This window comes from Bos javanicus, chromosome 3 (assembly GCF_032452875.1).
Source record: "Bos javanicus breed banteng chromosome 3, ARS-OSU_banteng_1.0, whole genome shotgun sequence".
NCBI lineage: Eukaryota > Metazoa > Chordata > Mammalia > Artiodactyla > Bovidae > Bos > Bos javanicus.
The window spans coordinates 86,735,970-86,758,571 of NC_083870.1; the positions used below are offsets into that span (position 1 = coordinate 86,735,970).

The following is a 22,602-nucleotide window of genomic DNA, read 5'->3' on the forward strand; positions in this document are numbered from 1 at the left end:
ATGATGCCCAGGAGAAACTAAAATTATTCAGAAAAACTAAGAGAAACTAAAAATAATTTAAATACTCAGATCAGATAAGATTTTTTTTTCTGTGAGGCCTGCATTACGAGGTCTCTGTGTGAGGTAATCCTAATGACCAGGTATTATTTAGGAATTACCTTCTCAGTGTGAGAGGTGGGTGAACTCAGGTTTAACAACTGTCTTGATACTAGTCACACAGCTAGGGAACGGCAAGGCCAAGATTTTGAACTCATATATACATACGCTACCAAACCCATGTTCTTTACATAACCCCAAAGTGCCTTTTAAAAATAAATGTCCCTGGGCTTTCCTGGTGGTCTAGTGGTTAGCAATCTTCCAGCCTATGCAGGAGACATGGGTTCGATCCCTGGTCCGGGAAGATCCCACACACCTTGGAGCACCTGAGCCCATGCACCACAACTCCTGAGCCTGTGCTCTAGAGCCTGAGAGCCACACTACTGAAGCCCGTGTGCCTAGAATTCATGCTCCACAATAAGAAGCCACCACCATGAGAAATCCATCCAGGGCCAGACAGTAGCCCCTGTTCACTGCAACTGGAGGAAGTTCCATGCAGCAACGAAGGCCCAGCATGGCCAAAAAGAAATAAATAAGTAAATCTTTTTAAAAACGCCCCCCTGCCCAGCATCTCTGAGACAACAGATGTCTACATACAGCATCCATAACAGTGCAACATATGATATCGCAAAAGCTCTCTATCTTGAAGATCCCCTGGCAGCTCTGCGCTTTCAATTTAAAGACAAATCCATAGTCCTTGGTAGAAAAGATTGTGGGGAGGGAAGAATATGATGTATTAATAAAACATTGTAAAATCATTACCTGGTCCCTTAAGTAGCCTCTGAAGTAAGGGCAGTGGGGAAAAAAAAAAACAAAAAACACTGCAGGAGGTTTTTTTTTTTCCCCTCCTAATAGATCATACATTTCAGCAGCTAAAAGGGTATGAAAATTTAACGGAATTTTTAATGTCTTTCTAGGTTTTACGATACCACAAAGAGATCATTTTCGTTCTCCTCGCCACGAGAACAGATGGGTGACAGGGGTGGCAGGGCCGTGACTCACCATCTCCTCCTGCCCGCAGAGCCTGCTTGAGCAGTGGGCAAACTTCTGGGATCAATAGGGTTCAAGGCAAGGCAGTATCTGCCAGCAAACCTTGGAGAAGGCCATTAGTCAACCAGTGACCTGCCAACCTGACCACAGTGGCCTTCTAATGTGGATTCTCAGAAAGGTTAGCCCGTGCTGGGGAACTGAAAAGGTCGTGGGTATCTCACCATCAAAACTCTACAGAACTGGGGTAAAGGGCAGAGCAGAAGAGCTAGGCTGTCAGAGGGAAGGGCCACCTCAGAGGCCAAGGTCATCACCCATCTGCTGCGTGACCGAGAGAAGCTAAGTGGAAGAGGCAGCAGCTGACATGCTGCGTGCAGCAGAGAACGGCAGCCACCGGAAATGGCTGCCCTTCAAGAACACTGAACGGAATGTCCTCCAAACGGATGACAATCGTGGCATGAGCTCAGGTGTCTAAGCAGGATCTAGAAGCTAATACCTTTCAGAACAAGGGAAAAGAAATCCAAAATGGAGCTGTACATTTTAATGTGATTAAAATACATGCCACTTTGTATCATATTGTCCAGTCCTTCTGGGATTTTAGAGGGACTGAGACAGTTCTAATCATCTGAGAACCACATCCTTAAGCCTCTTTTATCTATGTTATTTCAGAGAAAGGGAAGAAGGAACCCATGAGATGGCAGGCATCTCCAGTGATCTTCTTGAGCCATATCCTTGAGTAGGCAACGAGAAGGGGCTCTGGAGTCCAGCAGATCTTGACATGGATCTAGCTCCATGATTCATTAATATTTTGACTTTGGGCAGGTGATTTCATTAGATCAGACAACCCCAGAAACTCTTCAACTGTTTCCCTTTCACTGGGTCGAAAGTATGATTTTTATCTGGGTCATTTTCCTGTAGATAAACCATTTTGTTTTGTCAGTGGCCTTTATAGGCCTAGAATAGGAAACAGGATTTCAGATATAATCTGATCAGAAGGGGCTCTTGCTATCTTGGTTTGAATAGTGCAGCTGTATAGATGCGGCCCACCCCCAGGAGGCTCTGCAGCCTTGTGGTCAGATATGCCGGCTCTAGAGAAAACCTATCTCTAGCTCCATTACTTACTGCGTGACTCTGAGCAACTTACTTCTCTGTGCCTTAGTTTACTGATAAGTAAAGTAAGTATAAAATAGTATCTACATAGACTGGTTAAGGGAATTAAATAAGTTAATAGATGTAAAGTATCTAGAAGTGACCAGTATGTAATACTCAACAAATATTTACTTGGTTTATTACAATGCTTCTCTAAGAAATTTAGGCTACTACTGAGTTCACATTTATACCACTGAAAAGATAATTTTTCCATCCCTTTATTTTTTTTATTACAGCATAATTTATATATAGCATTACATTAGTTTTAGGTAAATAACATGATTTAATATTTGTAGATATTACAAAATGAGCATCACAATAAATCTAGCTAACTTTCATCACCGTTAGCCTCTGGCAACCACCAATCTGTTTTCTGTTTTGAAAAGCTTGGTTTTATTATTATTTTTTTAATTCTACATATAAGTGAGATCAAAAGGTATTTGTCTTTCTCTGACTTGTTTCACTTAGCACAATGCCTTCAAGGTCCTTCTATATTGTCACAAATGTTAAGATTTCATTTTTTTATGGCTGAATAATATCTCATTGTATATATATTCCATACCATCTTTACTCATTCATCTGTTGGTGAGCACTGAGGTGGTTACTTTAGTATCTTGGATATTGTACATAATGCTGCAATGAACACGGAGATACATACACCTTCTCAAGTTAGTGTTTTCATTTTCTTCAGATAAATCTCCAGAAGCAGAATTGTTGCCTCAAGTGGTAGTCCTATTTTTAATTTTTTGAGAAACCTTCATAATGTTTTCCACAGTGGCTGTACCAACTCAGAGTCCTACCAACCATCATAAATTTTCTTCTCTTCATATCCTCACCAACACTTAGTTATTTATTGTGTTTTTGATAATAGTCATTCAGGAGTGTGAGGTAATATTTCATTGTGGTTTTGATCTGCATTTTGCTGATGATTAGAGATGTTGAGCATCTATTCATTTACCTACTGGCCCTCTGTATGTCTTTTTGGGGAAAAAAAAATGTCTATTCATATCTTCTGTCATTCTTTCCTTGTATTTTTTAATGAAAAGACATGACTATAAACCCTTGATAAAAATTCACCTTGTTAAGTTTAGGCTACCTTCTAGTCCACTGATGTTTAAACTATTTTTGGATTATGTTGTTCAATGTATTAATTACAGTTGTTTTCTATCATTTGCATTTTTATTCAGCAAGCCTCTTGTGTATTCATCTAAGTTGTTGATCAAAAATACTGGCAAAGGCAAGTCAGAATGCAGTGCTGTGTGTCATACCAGCAGGGATACACGGGTTGAGATCTGGTCCGTTACAGTCTTTGAGATATTTCCTTGTACATTTGGGAATCCATTTTTGAACACATTTATTTCAAATACCTCTTTTCATTATGAGAAAATTTTTAAAATTCTCAAAAATGTGTTGAATGCAGGATACTTTTCTTCTATGCCATTTTACTGATCTATCATGTTCTCAAAATTCTAAATAATTAACTCATTTATATGTTCAATAACAATTCATGAACAGCATTCTGTCATTAAACAGATAAATAAATTTAATAACAAGGTAATTTCATATAGTGACAAGTGCTGAGAAGAAAATACAACAAAGAAACAGCATATGGATAGAGCAGGGGTGGTGGCGTGGGTGGGAAGGAAGGCTCTTCTCTAATGACATTTGAGCTGAGACCTAAAAAGAAAGGGATGGCCATGAAGATATTTTGAGAAAGACCGAGCCAGAGAGAAGTTAGAGATAATGAAAAGGAAATATATACTGGAAATCTTTGAGGACAGAAAGAAGGTTACTATGGTTGAATGGTGACTATGGGGGTCATGGTAAGCAATAAAAAAGACAGAGAGGGAGATATCATATGTGACCTTGTAGAGCATGGCAAGGGATTTAGTTTTTTTTTTTTTTTCCCTACTGTAATGAAAAGCCACTGGCTGGGAAGAATTTAGGCAGGATAGTAACATGATCTAATTTACATTTTAAAAATAATATTCTGGCTGCCGTGCAGAAAACAGATTATCAGAGGGAAGAACATAATCAAGGAAACCAATGAAGAGGCTGGGACACTAACCTAGCGACAGATGAGAGTACTAAGAACTGGGAGGGTAACAGTGGAAGAGGGGAAGAAAGCCCACTTCTGGGTTCCTTTTGGAGTCAAACAGAAAGATGAGGGTTACTGAGAAAAGAATTTCAAGAACAGATAACACCTAAGGTCAGGGTATTGATGAATTGAAGGTAAAGTGCAAGTGAAAAAGAAGCATGAAGAATGACTTCTAGATTTGGGTCCTGACCAACTGGAGAATTGTGGTACCTTTCACTGAGATGGAGATACCCACATGTTGTATGGCTGGGCTGTGTGAGCAAATTAAGAGTTCTGTGTTGGAATTCATCTTCCCCATGCATCTATGCCCCTATTAAACGTTCATTTTGTGGTGATGCTAGGACACAGAGAGGAGACAAGGAGTCTTAAAAGAGAGTCTACAAGAAGATATAAAAGCGGACAGACAAGATGTAAGCACCAGGTGCTACTAGAGCTTGGTTTATGTACCAACTACCAGACAAGGAGAGTGTTACTGTTATGTGTGTGTTGTTAATTTGACGAACAAAAGCAAAGATAAATAAAAGTCTTTCCTCTCTTTTTATACACTGTCATTACCATTACCATGTTTTCGTATCCCATTAGCCAAACCTTCTTACTTTCCCTTCCCCTGAATAAAATTACCAAAAGTTCCTTTTAGTTATTCATAGGATTTGGCAGTAGGGCAGCCCACTGTTAGTTCTACTATGATATTTTATGGAGTACTGAAACTCGCGTTGGTTAAGTTAGTTACTGTTTGCCAGGGTCTTAACAGAAGTCACAACACACACATACAAACCCACTCCCTCATAAGGACAATGCAAGGTAGGTATTCCTATACAGGTTTAATAAAGATGAAGAAACTGAGTCTCAGAGGTTGAGTGACATATCCAAGGTTCCACAGCCAAGTGGTAATTCTGGGATTTGATCCCTGGTCCTTCTGACTTGAAAGCTTGTGATTTCTGGTTCTCCCAAATGTAAACTTTTTTTTTCAGAGCTGATGGGAAATATAAATGTGATAGTATATGATTAAAAAAAAAAAACAAAACACCTCTTCTAAAGTTGTAAAGCATTGTGGGAACATTAGTCACTGAGTTTCCCAGTTAATTACCAATACACACTGTATTTTTTTATTTGCCTGTGGCTATGTGCTCAAAATTCTCCAAGCCAGCCTTCAGCAATACGTGAACCATGAACTTCCTGATGTTCAAGCTGGTTTTAGAAAAGGCAGAGGAACCAGAGATCAAATTGCCAACATCTGCTGGATCATGGAAAAAGCAAGAGAGTTCCAGAAAAACATCTATTTCTGCTTTATTGACTATGCCAAAGCCTTTGACTGTGTGGATCACAACAAACTGTGGAAAATTCTGAAAGAGATGGGAATACAAGACCACCTGACCTGCCTCTTGAGAAATCTGTATGCAGGTCAGGAAGCAACAGTTAGAACTGGACATAGAACAACAGACTGGTTCCAAATAGGAAAAGGAGTACGTCAAGGCTGTATATTGTCACCCTGCTTATTTAACTTATATGCAGAGTACATCATGAGAAACGCTGGACTGGAAGAAACACAAGCTGGAGTCAAGATTGCCAGGAGAAATATCAATAACCTCAGATATGCACATGACATCACCCTTATGGCAGAAAGTGAAGAGGAACTCATAAGCCTCTTGATGAAGGTGAAAGTGGAGAGTGAAAAAGTCAGAAAACGAAGATCATGGCATCTGGTCCCATCACTTCATGGGAAATAGATGGGGAAACAGTGGAAACAGTGTCAGACTTTATTTTTGGGGCTCCAAAATCACTGCAGATGGTGACTGCAGCCATGAAATTAGAAGACGCTTACTCCTTGGAAGGAAAGTTATGACCAACCTAGATAGCATATTGAAAAGCAGAGACATTACTTTGCCAACAAAGGTTCGTCTAGTCAAGGCTATGGTTTTTCCTGTGGTCATGTATGGATGTGAGAGTTGGACTGTGAAGAAGGCTGAGAGCCGAAGAATTGATGCTTTTGAACTGAAGTGTTGGAGAAGACTCTTGAGAGTCCCCTGGACTGCAAGGAGATCCAACCAGTACATTCTGGAGATCAGCCCTGGGATTTCTTTGGGAGGAATGATGCTAAAGCTGAAACTCCAGTATTTTGGCCACCTCATGCGAAGAGTTGACTCACTGGAAAAGACTCTGACGCTGGGAGGGATTGGGGGCAGGAGGAGAAGGGGACGACAGAGGATGAGATGGCTGGATGGCATCACTGACTCAATGGATGTGAGTCTGAGTGAACTCCGGGAGTTGGTGATGGACAGGGAGGCCTGGCGTGCTGCGATTCATGGGGTCACAAAGACTTGGACACGACTGAGCGACTGAACTGAACTGACTGAACTGATGTGCTATTTTGCTTATCAAAAAACCCGAAAGAACAGTCTTATGGACCTGTGGGAGAGGGAGAGGGTGGGAAGATTTGGGAGAATGGCATGGAAACATGTATATATCATGTATGAAACGAGTCGCCAGTCCAGGTTCGATGCATGATACTGGATGCTTGGGGATGGTGCACTGGGAGGACCCAGAGGGATGATATGGGGAGGGAGGAGGGTTCAGGATGGGGAACACATGTATACCTGTGGTGGATTCATTTCAATATTTGGCAAAACTAATACAATATTGTAAAGTTTGAAAATAAAATTAAATAAAAAAAAATAATTAAAAAAAAAAACAAAAGTTGCCAGTTATGGAACTGAAGGAAAACCTGTAATTCAAATCATGGTAACCTCTTAAAGGGACTTCACAGTTGGCACAATGGTAAAGAATCTGCCTGTCAATGCAGAAGATGCAAGAGACATGAGTTCAATCCCTGGGTGGGGAAGATCCCCTGGAGTAGGAAATGGCAACCCACCCAAATGTTCTTGCCTGGAAAATTCTATGGACAGAGGAGCCTGGGAGGCTACCATCCATGGAGTCACAAAGAGTTGGACACAGCTGAGCATGCACACGTGCATACACACACATATACACACACACACAACCTCTTAAAGTGTTAAGAATGTGATTATGATTTAGAAGCAGACATCTGCTTAGTCTATTATATCCAACTTGGGGGAAAAAAAGCTGTGGGAACCCAAAGATGAAGCTCAGAAAAAGATATTCCCCAAATTTATAAGTTGGTAATAATTATATTGGGTTGTTTAAGAGGAATGGGTCTTGGAAGACATGATCTGTCACTTAGAGAAGACTTTGTGTTCAGAAGAGACAGCTGTGAAGATACCAAGGACTAATGTTTTCTGAAGACATAGGATGTGTTAGGAACTATACCTGCAATATTTCCTTTAATCTTCATAATATACCAATTAAGGCTCAGAAAAATCAAGCACTTCATGCAAAATCACATACGACCGAGCCAGAACTGAACTCAGGCATCTGACTCTGGGGACCGCATCTTTAAACATTAAAATTTGTAGTTGTTCAGTGTAACCCCATAGACTACTACCTGCCAGGCTCCTCTGTCCATGGGATTTCCATTTCCTTCTCTGGGGATCTTCCTGAACCAGGGGTTGAACCCCTGTCTCCTGCATTGGCACACAGATTCTTTACCAGTGAGATAGAGGTCTTAAAACTTTAAAATTGGCAATGACTAATATACTACTTATTTTATTTATATAAGTTACTTGAAAGCTTGCTTGATATGGTCCAAGATCCAACCATTTCCAGCTTTTTTGGGCAAAGCAGTTTTTGCATCTTCAAGATTGAACATTGGACAATGGTTGGGTTCACCTATGCAGGTCTTTCCCTCAGTGACATTCTTCTAGAGCTTACTCCCTTTTAAGTGATAGTATCCAGATTGGCTAAATGACCAAAATTTACTGAAAAATGTCAAAGAGGAAAGTTGACAAGGAGTAGTGAAATGGAACTGGGGGTCAGAAGATCTGGTTTCTGATATCAGCTCTGTCACTAAGAGGCTGCAAGATGAAAAGAAATTCACCCTGACTCCCCGAGTATTGGTTTTTCATCAATAAAATGAGGGCATTAGAGCAAAATCTTCAAGATCTCTTTTGGCTCTGGTACTCACTGGCTGTCCAGTGGTAGGAAAAGAAGCTGGAGTTTGACCTCACTTTTGGGAGGCTCCCAATTATTTTCCAGATGCCATGCTGAAAAGAGGAACAGTTCCATGAAACCTTATATGACCTCTGACAGTCATTATTTTACAAACTGATGTGGTCATCACTGTTCTGTTATCCTTCTGGCTCTGCAGGGCTATTCCTGGAAGCACCAGCAGCTGAAACAGTACTTCTGGGAATCTAAGGGTGCTGAAGAGTGGGGAACATGGTTGCTTCTTTCAGGCCCACTGATAGGAAACAAGGAGTGTCCAGGGAGTGAAGGCTGTTGTCATCTAGTTGCCAAGGCACACTTACAAATGATAACAGATAACATGTCTACAGGTTTTGTAAATCACATTGTCCTCTGATCTGATATCTCATTTAAGCTTCTCAACAAACTTTATGGAAGGGAAGGTAGGTAACGGGTACTATATGTGACTGAAGGAAAGAAATAGGCTTGGGAAACACACACACACACACACACAATTTCTCAGCTTCATAGGAGCTACAAAACTCCTTCCTACAACTTCTTCACTTTTATCTACTTTATTTATAGCACTGGCAGGAATAATTATTGGAACCATCTCTTGAGAGCAGTGAAGCCAATTTTTTGACACTGAGTCTCTTACCAGTGGCCCCATATTCAAGGAAGGATAGAAATGTCATTAGAAGTGAAACCCAGTCCCCTTTCCTATCCCATCTTCTGCCCATCCTCTATCCCACTCATCCCCACCCCATGCCAAGTCCACTGCTCCAGCGACACCCAACCATTCACTGACGTTCTTCTGTATCTTCATGACTTTGTCTGTGCTGTTTCTTCTACCTCACAAGTCATTTTCCCTTTTTTCTTGGTAAAACACTACTCATATTCTTTCAGACACATCTCAAATGCTATCTCATGCGAAGACTTCTTTGATACAACCTCTAGTTATTGGTGACTTCCTGCTCTGCTTGCCCAAGTAAGTTGTACATGTCTGCTGCTGCTAAGTCGCTTCAGTCATGTCTGACTCTGTGCGACCCCATAGACGGCAGCCCACCAGGCTCTGCCGTCCTTGGGATTCTCCAGGCAAGAACGCTGGAGTGGGTTGCCATTTCCTTCTGCAATGCATGAAAGTGAAAAGTGAAAGTGAAGTCACTCAGTCGTCTCCGACTCTTAGCGACCCCATGGACTGAAGCCTATCAGGCTCCTCTGTCCATGGGATTTTCCAGGCAAGAGTACTGGAGTGGGGTGCCATTGCCTTCTCCATGTACATCTCTAGATTATTGAAAAACATAAAAAACATTGAGAATTTTAATTCAATTATCTCCACTCCTAATCCCACAGATGTGAGATACACAAGGGATGGACCATGATGAATCCAATTTTTCTGTCCCTGGTGCTTAGCCCAGCACCTAGCACATAGGAGACGCTCAGCAGTATGGCTAGAGGGATGGATGCATGATTGGATAGGTCACTAACTGACAGGAAGACCTCTAGGTCATTTCCCATCAGGAAGAAGTTTAATTTTAAAGGGTAAAGTAAGATACTATGATACTCAAAGGATATGTTATTGTCTCAAGTCCTGGAAAGACCTTGTTCTGGCACTTGGACAAGAAAGAAAAAGATGTTAAGAGTAGAAAGGATAAGACCAAAGATTCATGGTCAAGGGTAAAGCCTAGTCCACAGCACCTACAGGGATGGTCTCCCTCAGGACAAGGAAGAAATAGTACAACAGACCCTACAGAGCCTAGAAAATATTGCAATTACCTGTGGCCCATGGTTTCTCCAGACATCCCAATGTAAATTACCAAAAACAGCACTGACATCTTGTGATACCAAGATGGTGCAACAAGCAATTCAGCAAAGCTTGAAATGACAAGGAAGTCTCACACTCTAAGGAACAAATGGATAAATCCTTGTAAACATGTCTAGTTTTATTGGGCAAATTCAGAACATTGAGTATTCACAGATACAAGGATTTTATAATATCCACAGCTATGGATGCCGTTGCTGGACTCAGGCTTCCAACATTGTTCCTGATGAATACTGCTGGTGAAAACTCCTTGGGTGTGTTTCCACAATGGGATTTCCTCTTCTTTCCCCAAGGATGTGGTAGAATTAGCAGAAATACTCCCATTTCCTACTTCTATACTCTTATTTAATCCTAGGAAAAGGAAATGCCTAACTGATTCATGAGACTTGGAGAAAAAAACCAATACCATGGGGCCATTTTAACGAGGAAGTAGAGCCACAGCCTTGAAAGGGGTCAGTGCAGGTGTGGCATGAGAGTCTCTTCTTGAACCACCTCTAGGCCACTGGGCTCTTGGAGTCTGAGTTTGAATTTAGCAGATCAAACAGCACATCAAGTGCTGAAACAAGCCCAGCCAGATGTCTTGTCTCTTTATCCCAGCTCCTTGGCCTGCCAATAAATGGATCAAGTCACTGCCATGCAGTTTCCAGGGCCCAGGCAGGTCCAAAAAAGAGGGTAAGATTCCCTTCATGTTCTTTAATTTAGTCTAACCAAAATCAAAACAACACTTTGCTTCAGGTGTCTCTGCAAAATATTCTCAACTGGTTAGACTCTGGGGCAGAACAGTGGTGAATACTAGCAGATCTATGTCCCCAACATGTACACGTCATTAGTCAAGATCCTTAAGCTATAATTTTAAGCCTAAAGGACAAAAATATCTAAACTGCAGCTTCAGTTAACTGCAGGATTTATTTTACTCTATGAAAAAAGTGGTATTCTCAGGGATTCCCTGGTGGCTCAGTGGTAAAGAATTTGTCTTGCAATGCAAGAGATATCGGCTCAACCCCTGGTCCAGGAAGATCCCACATGTTGCAGAGCAACTAAGCCGGTGCACCACAACCACTGAGCCTGTGCTCTAGAGCCTGCTTGCCACAGCTACTGAAACCCCCGCACTCTAGCTCAGTCTCTGCAACACGAGAAGCCACCACAGTGAGAAACCTGTGTACTCCAACTACAGAGGAGCCCCCACTTGTCATAAGCAGAGAAAAAGCCCCTGCAGCAACGAAGACCCACCACAGCCAAAAATGAATAAACAAATACACTTAAAAAAAGTGACATTCTCAATCTCTTGAAAATAAGTTGTGCATGTTGCTTTGGGTTTTTTTTTTTTTTTTTCCTGAAGGAGTCTAATATTTCCTTTTAGGAAAGTCTCTGACAGACTTGTAGGAATGAGCTCTCATTCAGGTGGGGGTGTGTCTTCCACAGGAGTCCCTGCTTAAGTGGCAAATGGGTTAGTGAAAAAAGGACTATGAACACTGGATTTATGAAACAAAATCATTGTCTATCATCTAATACTATCATTTAATTCAAAAGGAGGTACAAGAGTCCATTAACTGTTAGGTTAATTGTTCCCAACTAGTAGGAGCAATTGAAGCCAAAGAGGGACTTATTTATCAAATCCTTTGTTCAAACACATATTCACTCATTCAAGTACATATTTCATCAGTATGTACTAAGTGCCAGATAAAGGGCCCACAGTGTCCAATGCCTAAAACATGGTCTCATAAAGGGAGAGGAAACAAGATAAAAAACGCAGCCTCCCTCCTCTTAAGGAATGGTCCCCTTTACATCTGCTTCATCATCATTTCTGCCTCTCATGTAACAGTTAATAACTCCTTCTACTTGGACTTTAAGTTTCTGTGTTGTCTGGCTTCCCTGACCCCAGAAAACAAGTGATCTATAAGCTAATATACTGTACCCTTTTAGGCATTACAAGGCTCTTTCTGTAATGCAAATTACCACTCTATAATTCAACCATGCTGTACACATTCATAAAATGGCCTGCCCCAACAACACAATGAAACACTTTTCCCAGGAAGATAAAAAGCAATTGGGACATGCTTAAAGAGAGCCTGGATAATCAATTAGAACAGGTAGGATGCTGCTTCTCTTCCTAAGGATCCTTCTTCCCTGTTGATTTCTTCCTTCCTATTTGCTTTTGATAGATGTTTAGGATCAGATAGATAACAAGACAAGGGTTCACACAGAAGGGAAGGTCAAAATCTATTGACACAGATAATTTTATTGGACTACGGGTATATAATTCCCTACAAAATACTGGGCTTGAGGTTTCTCTATCAATTCTGAACATGAAATCAACTGGTATAGTTTTAACAACTGTCCAAAAAAATGTCTACTATATGCTTCTGATTCACAAAAATGTTTTTTTCCCTTATTTTGTATAATGTTCCCAAACCAAACCACTCAAACATCTCCCTGAAGGAAAGCATTAAGTAGTAACATTTTATCTTTGGAAATTTGCAAGTAGTTACTTAAAACATTGTAAATTTCTTCCCTTGTCCTTGAAATGCACCATATAAATATTGCATTTGATCCTTAACTTACACTTCATAAATAATTTATTTCAAAAATATCCCTCCATAAGACTATCAGCTGCTGAGGTGTTCAGTTTTCGGGGAAAGCATTTATTTACTGCATGAGCCCAGGAAGGCTGGTAAAGACTTGGCTAAAAGCTCCACACGGAACGAATTATGGTAATTATATTAATGGTCAAATCCATGATGTGCTGTTCAAATCTGTTAAAAGGTTTTGCACTGTATTGCCCACGTCTGATGGGCAATGAGTGCACTGGAAATGTTTAACACTTCATAGGGAAGCTTCCAAGATACATTTCTCATAGTTCCAAGAATTGCAACAGACTGTCTGGAGGTAACTTCCAGAGGAGTCTCTGAAAGTCACAACTGGGAGTGCATATTTATCTCTTTAACATCCTCCACTTCTGGTTCAGACTGAAACTACAAGCTCAGGTCACCAGAAATGAAAATCAAAGGAAACATCACACAATTAATTTTGATGAATGGGTAAGTTTTAATTCACGTATGGTAATATTCTGGTTAATGATATGTCTCCTTAGGACATCCATTAAAAATCCATTAACTTAACAGGCAAAATCTAATAAAGTTACTCTGGAAACTTTCTGTGAGGTTAACATTATAGACTTTAATGAATATTTCCTGTAGGTATTGCTCTATTAGCAGAGCTAATATACTTATTAAACATGGATCTTGTGCTGGGGGGGGGGGGGGAGGGGAGCACAAAAAGATGAAAATAATCAGAAAATCAGAGTTGAGGTTGGACCCAAGCCACCTAAAATCCTGCTAAAATTAGTAAAGAGCACTAGAGCTTTTAGAAGCGAAAATTGTGGATATCACAGTACCAGCCACCCCAGTCATTCATTTATCCTTATCCACTTACTAATCAAAGAGTAATTTAGCTGCTAAAATGTGCCATGTCTTATGCTGGGACCATAATATGAAGGTAAACAAGTAAAGATTCGCAGGTCAAGAAGCTTACAGTCTACAGTAAAAGCAAGACATCTAACAGGTAATCAATGTATACTATAATAAAGCTGCGTTCAACACACCATGGGAATACTCAGGAACAAACAACTAAATCTGAGGGAAAGGGTGGGCAAATAAATTTTAAAAATCACTGAAACAATGAAACAACTGAAGTTGAAATTTGTGTTCCAGTAAACTATTAGCTCTTCTAGGCTACCCCACAGGGAAAGTTTTAATTCTGGACATCACTTATTGATTCTGCATGTGGTTACAGAAAGCTCCTTCTCTCTCTGATTCTAATCTAAAAACAAGGTAACAGTATACTTTTGTCACTGGTTGTGAAAATTACATGCAACAAGGTACATAAAAACACATAGAAATGTGCTTGAAATACAGAAGGGGAAGGAGGTTTAGCATTTATTTATTGCCTACTATAGACTCCAATCAATATTATTTGGAAGTCAATACAGTGTCATGGTTAAGGCAGGATTTGGAATCCTCCAAACATAGGTTTGAATTCTGCCTCTACCATTTGCAAACTGTGCAACCATAGGTTAGACCCCCTTCTCTTTTCTGAACCTTGGCTGCTTCAGCTGTAGAGCAGGATAACTAAAAATAACTCTGTTATGAAAATTTTGAAAGATAATGGTTGTAATGCAATAGTACCACGTCTCAGAAACAATACACTGTTACTTTTAATTCTACCATTAACTATATCTTTCATAGACAAGACTATCGAGATAAAAAAAGCATTATGAGACTTGTCTAAGTTCATACAATTAATGCTAAAACTAAAACTACCCTTGCTCCCAGTTCCATGTTTTAGATCCAACTTTCCTGCAGTCCTCAATTAGATGACAATAGTCCTGCCCCTGAGACCCAGTCTTGATGATTCTTCTTTGAGGCAGGGAATTTATGGGGTACCTCCAGAACATCAGACTGGAGAATTAGAACTTAGGGGCCCTGCTTTAGCGCCAATGACCAATGAACTAGTACCCTGGGGTTGTAGGCTACATTCTGTACCCAAGATTCATATGTTAAAGGTCTAGCCTTCAATGTGATTGCATTTGGAGATTAGAGTTGATAAGGAGGTACTTATCTCACACGCAAGCAAAGTAATGCTCAAAATTCTCCAAGCAAGGCTTCAACAGTACATGAATCAAGAACTTCCAGACACTCAAGTTGGACTTAGAAAAGGCAGAGGAACCAGAGATCAAATTGCCAACATACGCTGGATCATCAACAAAGCAAGAGAGATCCAGAAAAACATCTATTTCTGCTTTATTGACCACGCCAAAGACTTTGACTGTGGGGATCACAACAAACTGTGGAAAATTCTGAAAGAGATGGGAATACCAGACCACCTTACCTGCCTCTTGAGAAATGTGTATGCAGGTCAAGAACCAACAGTTAGAACAGACAAGGACATGGTTAGAGCTTGGGAAAGGAGTATATCGAGGCTGTATATTGTCTCCCTGATTATTTAACTTCTATGCAGAGTACATCATGAGAAATGCCAGACTGGATGCAGCACAAGCTGGAATCAAGACTGAAGGAAGAAATATCAATAACCTCAAATATGAAGATGACACCACCCTTATGGCAGAATAAAAAGAGGAACTAAAGAGCCTCTTGATGAGTGAAAGAGGAGAGTGAAAAAGTTGGCTTAAAACTCCACATTTAAAAAACTAAGATCATGGCATCTGATCCTATCACTTCATGGCAACTAGATAGGGAAACAATGGAAACAGTGAGAAACTTTATTTTCTTGAGTTCCAAAATCACTGCAGATGGTGACTGCAGCCATGAAATTAAAAGACGCTTGCTCTTTGGAAGAAAAGTTATGACCAACCTAGACAGCATATTAAAAAGCAGAGACATTACTTTGCCAACAAAGGTCCATCTAGTCAAAGCTATGGTTTTTCCAGTAGTCATATGTGGATGTGAGAGTTGGACCAGAAAGAAAGCTGAGTGCCGAAGAATGCTTTTAAACTGTGGTGTTGGAGAAGGCTCTTGAGAGTCCCTAGGTCTGAATGGAGATCAAACCAGTCAATCCTAAAGGAAATCAGTCCTGAATATTCATTGGAGAGACCAATGCTGAAGCTGAAGCTCCAATACTTTGGCCACCCAATGTGAAAAACTGACTCATTGGAAAAGACTCTGATGTTGGAAAAGAGTGAAGGCAGGAGAATAAGGGGATTAGAGAGGATTAAATGGTTGGATGGCATCACTGACTTGATGGACATGAGTTTGAGCAATCTTCAGGAGTTGGTGATGGACAGGGAAGCCTGATGTACTGCAATCCAAGGGGTCGCAAAGAGTCAGACGTGACTGAGCAACTAAACTGAACTGAACCTCCCAGTCCATGTCAATTCAAACAACTATGCCTACATTGTACACATTCTGTCAGTAGGTATTTATCAACATCTTCTATGCCAAGATACTCAAGGGTAAGGCAGATACAGTCCCTGCCCTCCAGAAGCTTGCGGTTTAGTATCATTTTTCTCTCTGGCTGCCTGGCTCCAAGTGGTGTGAATATCTAGAATTTTAAGGTACTATATGCTTTAAAGTATTAACACTTTTTATACCCTGTGAAGTTATATTCCCTCATCAGTTGAGGGTCTATCACACTCAGACTCTAATCTAAGTATGGACTATGGATGTTTGTTTCAATGAAGCTCAAACTGGATTTAGATGCTAAATATTGGAATTCTGCCTAACCCTGCTGGAGGTAAGTTATACAGCCACATCAGCCCCCTCAAGTCTCCAATAGCCCAAGGAGGATGTCTGCTTTGGTAGGAAAGTATAGAGTTAGAGACTGCAGTCCTAATAATGACCCTACAAGAGCAGACAAAAGAACTGAATCTCAGTCTTTCCATGTGAAAATTGGAAATAGCTAGACAAATAGGTTTGTGAGAGCCAAATGAGATAAATGAATTAATCACCTATCAAACCACCAACCAAAGGACTTAGAATGCTACTAATGACTAATGATCGCTGGTTTGCTTTCTTCTTCTCTTCCTCTGGTCCCAAGCTCCTGCCCTTCTCCACAAGCTCCAATCTTACAGTGGTTTCAGTTGAGCTACAGAAAGTCCACAAGGGTTCTTTTGCATACTACCCTGGCTCTGTTCTTTTCCCTAGATTTAGCTATGAGTAGGTGAGCAGACCATGCTCAGCTGAACTATGCTGTCTACAGCACAGCAGTATGGATGCTACTTGGATCTTTCATATTTCTGTCCTGATATTCTCGAAATGTAAGACAGTAGTCATGAGGACTCGACCAGAGAAAAGTTGGACTGAAATAATCTCTATGTGACTCACTTATCAACGGCAGTTGAAACTGCAGCAGACACTACTATTTTCACCCACATTTCACCCGTATTTCACAGCACAGCTCTCAGTTTCTGGTCTGTCACATGGATGGCCACAAGGCCGCTTGGCCAATTACCACATTTCCCAGCCACCCCTGCAGCCTAGTGGGGCTTCATTAAGAAGCGCTGGTGTACAGGCTGTGATCAGAAATGAACTGGTCCATTTTTCTGTTATGCTTCCTCCAAAGGAATGTGGATGGATTCTTCTGGTCCTTTTCTTTCTTCCCAATCCCTAGCTGGGAACTGATGAGAACTGAAGGAGCAATTTGGACCCAAACTTGGAGGTCATGTTATAAGAAAGGCAGAGCTGCCTGATAATCACTTACTTCAGTTCTAATACATAAAAGGGAAATATTCTGCCATCCTGTTTAATTCATAGTACTTTAGAATTGTCTTGTTCCAACCTCCTAGCCCACATACTAAACAATACAGAAGTATTTTCTTTCATAAGGTGTAATATCTTACCTGAAGACAGCTTACTAGAAAGGTAGGTAGTAACTATATGAAATAAGCATCTTTCTGTGACATGAATATGAACTTTATCTTGAAACTTTAACATATCAGCTACCATTATATATACCTAGTATCTGAATTATTTTACAGGTAAATTCCTACTAGTCATCCACTCCTTTACTACCTAGTTAGTGCCACATAAAACTGGAAGTCAGGGGTCCTAAGGCTTTAGTCAGGAACAACTGGCTCACATTCCAGTTTATGCTTTGTTCTTGATCCTTCCAATTTTGATCTCTTCAATTATTTTTTTTTTTTCCTGTTCATGGCCTTACCTGGTTCCTTGAATCTAAATCACAACACATTTTCCAAGGTCTGACTGGAATGATCCATAAATAACTTTGATTATGTTATTTCCAGCTGCTCCATGCAAAAATCTTCCCCAGTCTAGTGGCATGTCTAAGAGATTACCATAGCTCAATTACTGTAAGCCCCAATACAAAGGCCTATTAGTCATGGACTACCCATCATAGCTTACTAGCTTCTCTTTGAAAAATAGGGATGTGTTCCTATATTTTAATTTAGACAAAAACAAACAAAAAGCAAACACCAATATCTTCATGTATACATACACATAATCAGAAAAATGTATATTATTTTTTACCTATTTTGCTGTAATTATCTGTAACCAAGTCTTCCAAACCAACCATCTTCCAGAAACTGTCGTCCCAGCCTTTCTCTGCAGAGTATGTCCATTTGCACACCAGGGAACAGAGAGACCTAGGGAAATAGGAGCGAGGTAGAACCAATAATAAGAGCCAGGCTTCCTTTATATTTTGCCAAACACTTGTTCAGATAACTGTAATAGTGAAAAAACAGAATAAACTGAAGTAATTATTCACCCCTGATTAAATCAAAAGTCCTCAGTGATATCTATTAATGATTGAGAACATCTTCTTTCACTTTCAAAAGGGTTGCAGCCCTTTATTTGGATCTGACTAAACAGTATATATAAATATTTGCATGTATATTTCTATTCATATTTGTATGACATTTATGAGATAACCAGAAATTACAACAATGACTAGTTACCTGGGATCCTCCAGGCAAGAATACTGGAGTGGGTTGCCATGCTCTCCTCCAAGGGATCTTCCCAACCCAGGGATGGAACCCAAGGTATTCCACATTGCAGGCAGATTCTTTACCATCTGAGCCACCAGGGAAGCCCAAGAATACTGGAGTGGGTAGCCTATCCCTTCTCCAGGGGATCTTCCCAACCCAGGAATTGAACCAGGGTCTCCTGCATTGCAGGCGGATTCTTTACCAGCTGAGCTACTACGGAAGCCCTGAGATAAACAGAAATTAAAACAATGACTAGCTATTTGATGATACTGCTGCTGCTGCTGCTGCTGCTGCTAAGTCGTTTCAGTCGTGTCCGACTCTGCGCAAGCCCATAGATGGCAGCCCACCAGGCTCCGCCATCCCTGGGATTCTCCAGGCAAGAACACTGGAGTGGGTTGCCATTTCCTTCTCCAATGCATGAAAGTGAAAAGTGAAAGTGAAGTCGCTCAGTCGTGTCCGACTCTAGCGACCCCATGGACTGCAGCCTCCTCCAACCAGGCTCCTCCATCCATGGGATTCTGAGCATTATTATTAAGTATTAGGTATGAAATTGATACTTTTGGTTATGTTTTGAAAAAGGCTTCTTAGCTAACTGATACATATTGAAACACTGATGTATAAAATGATATATTATCTGGGATCTACTATAAAATAACAGTGAAGGGGAAGTGAATGACATTGCAGATGGAGCAGAATTGGCCATGGGTTGGTAGCTGTGGGGCTGAGGGTGGTTAAATGGGTGTTCATTATACGTCTCTATTCTGTACATGTTCAAAATTCTCTGTGATAAAAAAATTTAAAAAAGGTGCCTGGTATAGATGTGATCACTGCAGTCTAAAGCAATATTCAACAGGAGGAAGACTGAGTGCTAGATGGCCTTTTCCTTTCTGGCTTCATGTCTCATTGATTCCTTCAGTTCAATTCAGTCCCTCAGTCGTGTCCGACTCTTTGCAACCCCATGAATTGCAGCACGCCAGGCCTCCCTGTCCATCACCAACTCCCGGAGTTCACTTAGTCTCACGTCCATCGAGTCAGTGATGCCATCCAACCATCTCATCCTCTGTCATCCCCTTTTCCTCCTGCCCCTAATCCCTCCCAGAGTCTTTTCCAGTGAGTCAACTCTTTGCATGAGACGGAGCAACCCCACGTCCAAGGATCGGTGGCTGCACGGGTGCAGGAGGGCTTAGAGGAGCTACTCCACATTCAAGGTCAGGAGGGGTGGTGGTGAGGAGATACCCCACCTCCAAGGTAAGAGAAACCCAAGTAAGATGGTAGGTGTTGCAAGAGGGCATCAGAGGGCAGACAATTCCCTCTTAGTGTTCTATATTCCAGCAGTAAACAATCCTTTGGAGTGCCCTGAAAAAGTCACATTCTTGCATACTTCTGTGCTTGCATACTTCTCTTCTATGTGCTTGAAAAATTCTTCAGCCTCATAACTTCCTTTAGTCTAGACCGAGACCTCAGTTCTAGTTTAGATGTTCCTGCTCTGACATCACAGAGCAAGCACCAAATCTATTAGAGACCTTATCACACTGAGTAATTAACTGCTTATTTGTTTATCTTCTTCCCAACAGCCCCAAGCCTTCCAATCTATTCTCCATTGTGTCCAGAGAAAACGTTCTAAAGTAAAATCTGATGGTACCAACTCCTGATTAAAAGCCTTCAATTGCTCCTCACTCCCTTCAGGAAAAGTCCAGTCCTCAGCTAGGCTTGAATGACGCTTTGTGATATGACCATGTTGACCTCCGGCTTCCTCTCCTGTCGTTCCTATCCTTGTTTTCTTCATTCTACACTAATGAATTATTTGAGGCTTTCCATAGTGGGCCTTGATTGCTCACTTCCCAGTGCCTTGAACCTCTGCTCCATTCTGCCCAAAATGTTCTTCCCTGTTATGTGTCTGACTGCTGATTAGCCTTCCTGACTCAGTTCAGACTCCCCTTTTTACAAAGCCCCAATGGAGGTCCAGCTAAGTCCAAAGCCTCTTCTCCAAGTTCAACATTCTCATACCCATATCTTAATACTTAGCACAGTCATCGTCCTTGCCCCTTCCCATCTCTATTTCTCCCACTAAACCAGCAATACCTTCAGAGGAGAACCTACCTTAATAATCTCCAGATCACTAGTATTCACATCCAGCCAGAGCTCAAGCCACAGTGAATACTGATCAAATGGAAGCTCTGGAGAATAAATGTAGTCTGTCCACATTACCACAGGTAAGTGATAAACCTGGAGAGTTCTTGCTGTTTTATAAATAAAGCAAAACCTATCTATTTCATAGAGCCAGCAGTTTTGGCCTATCTGATTCAGTCATTAAACTGACTCACTCATTCACTCACTCGCTTAATAAATATTTAGTATTCAGTCATTATGACCCTGGCACTATGCTAGGTGCTGGGGATCCAGTTATATGCAAAACAGTCAGCCTGCTGCTCTCCTACACACTAATGATATAATTGAGGAGACAGTGATCAAATAATCACATCTAAAGTCACATACTAACAAAAAGTTATGAAGGAAGTAGAGAGAGAAATGGAAAGTTTTAGCAGGAGAAACTGGCAGGAGAAAGAGGGAGAAAGTGTCAGGGAGGGCTTCACAGAAGACCTCACCTTCTGTAAGACCTCAATGCCTTCTGAAAGCAAACAAACATTACTTATCATTATTTTTTTCACATGTGGCATAGATGGAAGATTCTAGGATCAGGAAGATCCCTTGGAGAAGGAAATGGCAACCCACTCCAGTATTCTTGCCTGGAGAATCCCATGGTCAGAGGACACCGGCAGGCTACAGTCCATGGGGTTGTAAGAGTCGGACATGACTTAGCAACTCCGCCACCACCATCACAGACGACAGGACACGCTGAGCTAAGCTAAGTGGCACGGATATACTGAAGGGACACTAGTCCCATTGGAAACAATATGTCTGTGTGAAACCCTTCACCTGACTTAAGCAAAATAATTTTTTGAGGTATAAAGAAAGATGCTACCTATGAAGCATGTTCTGAAGAATATGCAATAGGATAACTCTTCCTGGCACAATGCCTGAAATTTTGATGTTTTAGAAGCTATGATAACTCACTGGAAAGAGCAATGTGATGAAACAATATAGTGTGCAAGGACTGTGTCTTATGATCCACCCACATAGGACAACTCTTCACTCCCCAAATACTCCACTCATTTGCAGACTTCCGGGACCAGCCTCTACTCCGTCCCATCTATCATTAACTCAGTGTTGCTCCATTCACTCATCCTTGTCTACCTGGAAAATTCCATGTCTTTCTCATGGTCCAGCTCTTCTGCACAGGTTTCCTCACTACCTCCAAGCTAACTTCCTGGCTATCTCCTTTGAAGTAGCATTACAACTTGGAAATACTTCACTGTATTTCTTAACAGCTGAGATAGGTTGAGTTCATGGCCCCCAGTCTTCCAATCTCCAAATATCCACACCCTTTGCCACTTAATTTGTAGTGTTGCACCTCCTTCTCTCAATCCCCACAGTGGGCAGAGCCTCCTTTCCTACTTCAAGATTTTGGATATTGTCACACAACTGGATTTGGCCAAAAGAGTGAGGCAGAAATAACTGCATTCCAGTTTCAAGTCTAAGCAAAAAGCAGCATTGTATGTTTCTGCTTGCTCTATTGCACTTCCGGTATTGCTGTGAGAAGATCATGCAGGGTTAGCTCACTGGTCCCAGGAGGAGGGCAAGAGGTATGTGGGTAGAGGAATGACCACCAAGTCCAGTCTGGATCACACATCCCCAGGCAGCCAAGACCTGAGGGAGTGAGTACAGGTGAGAACGGAAGAACCACCCTGCAGAACAGAGTCTACGTGCTGTGTCCATGAGGCAGATGAATGATTATTGTGTTGAACTACTGAGCACTGGTGTGATTCATAACAGAGCAAGAGTTAAACAACTCAACAGTTTATAGCATAACTAACTTATCCCACATAGACT

The 22,602-nt window shown here is 41.1% G+C and overlaps 1 protein-coding gene across 9 annotated transcripts in view; it reads right to left on the reverse strand.

Moving 5' to 3' along the window:
- Positions 1-22,602, reverse strand: part of FGGY (FGGY carbohydrate kinase domain containing) — a 523,869-nt gene that overhangs the window by 320,122 nt on the left and 181,145 nt on the right. For all 9 annotated transcript variants that reach the window (XR_009735607.1, XM_061413058.1, XM_061413061.1 and 6 more), the window contains one exon: positions 18,194-18,309. Coding sequence is in view for 8 of the 9 variants with exons in the window: in XM_061413058.1 (XP_061269042.1) it covers positions 18,194-18,309 (116 nt within the window). In the remaining variant the exon portion in view is untranslated. The remainder of the gene's footprint in view (positions 1-18,193; positions 18,310-22,602) is intronic.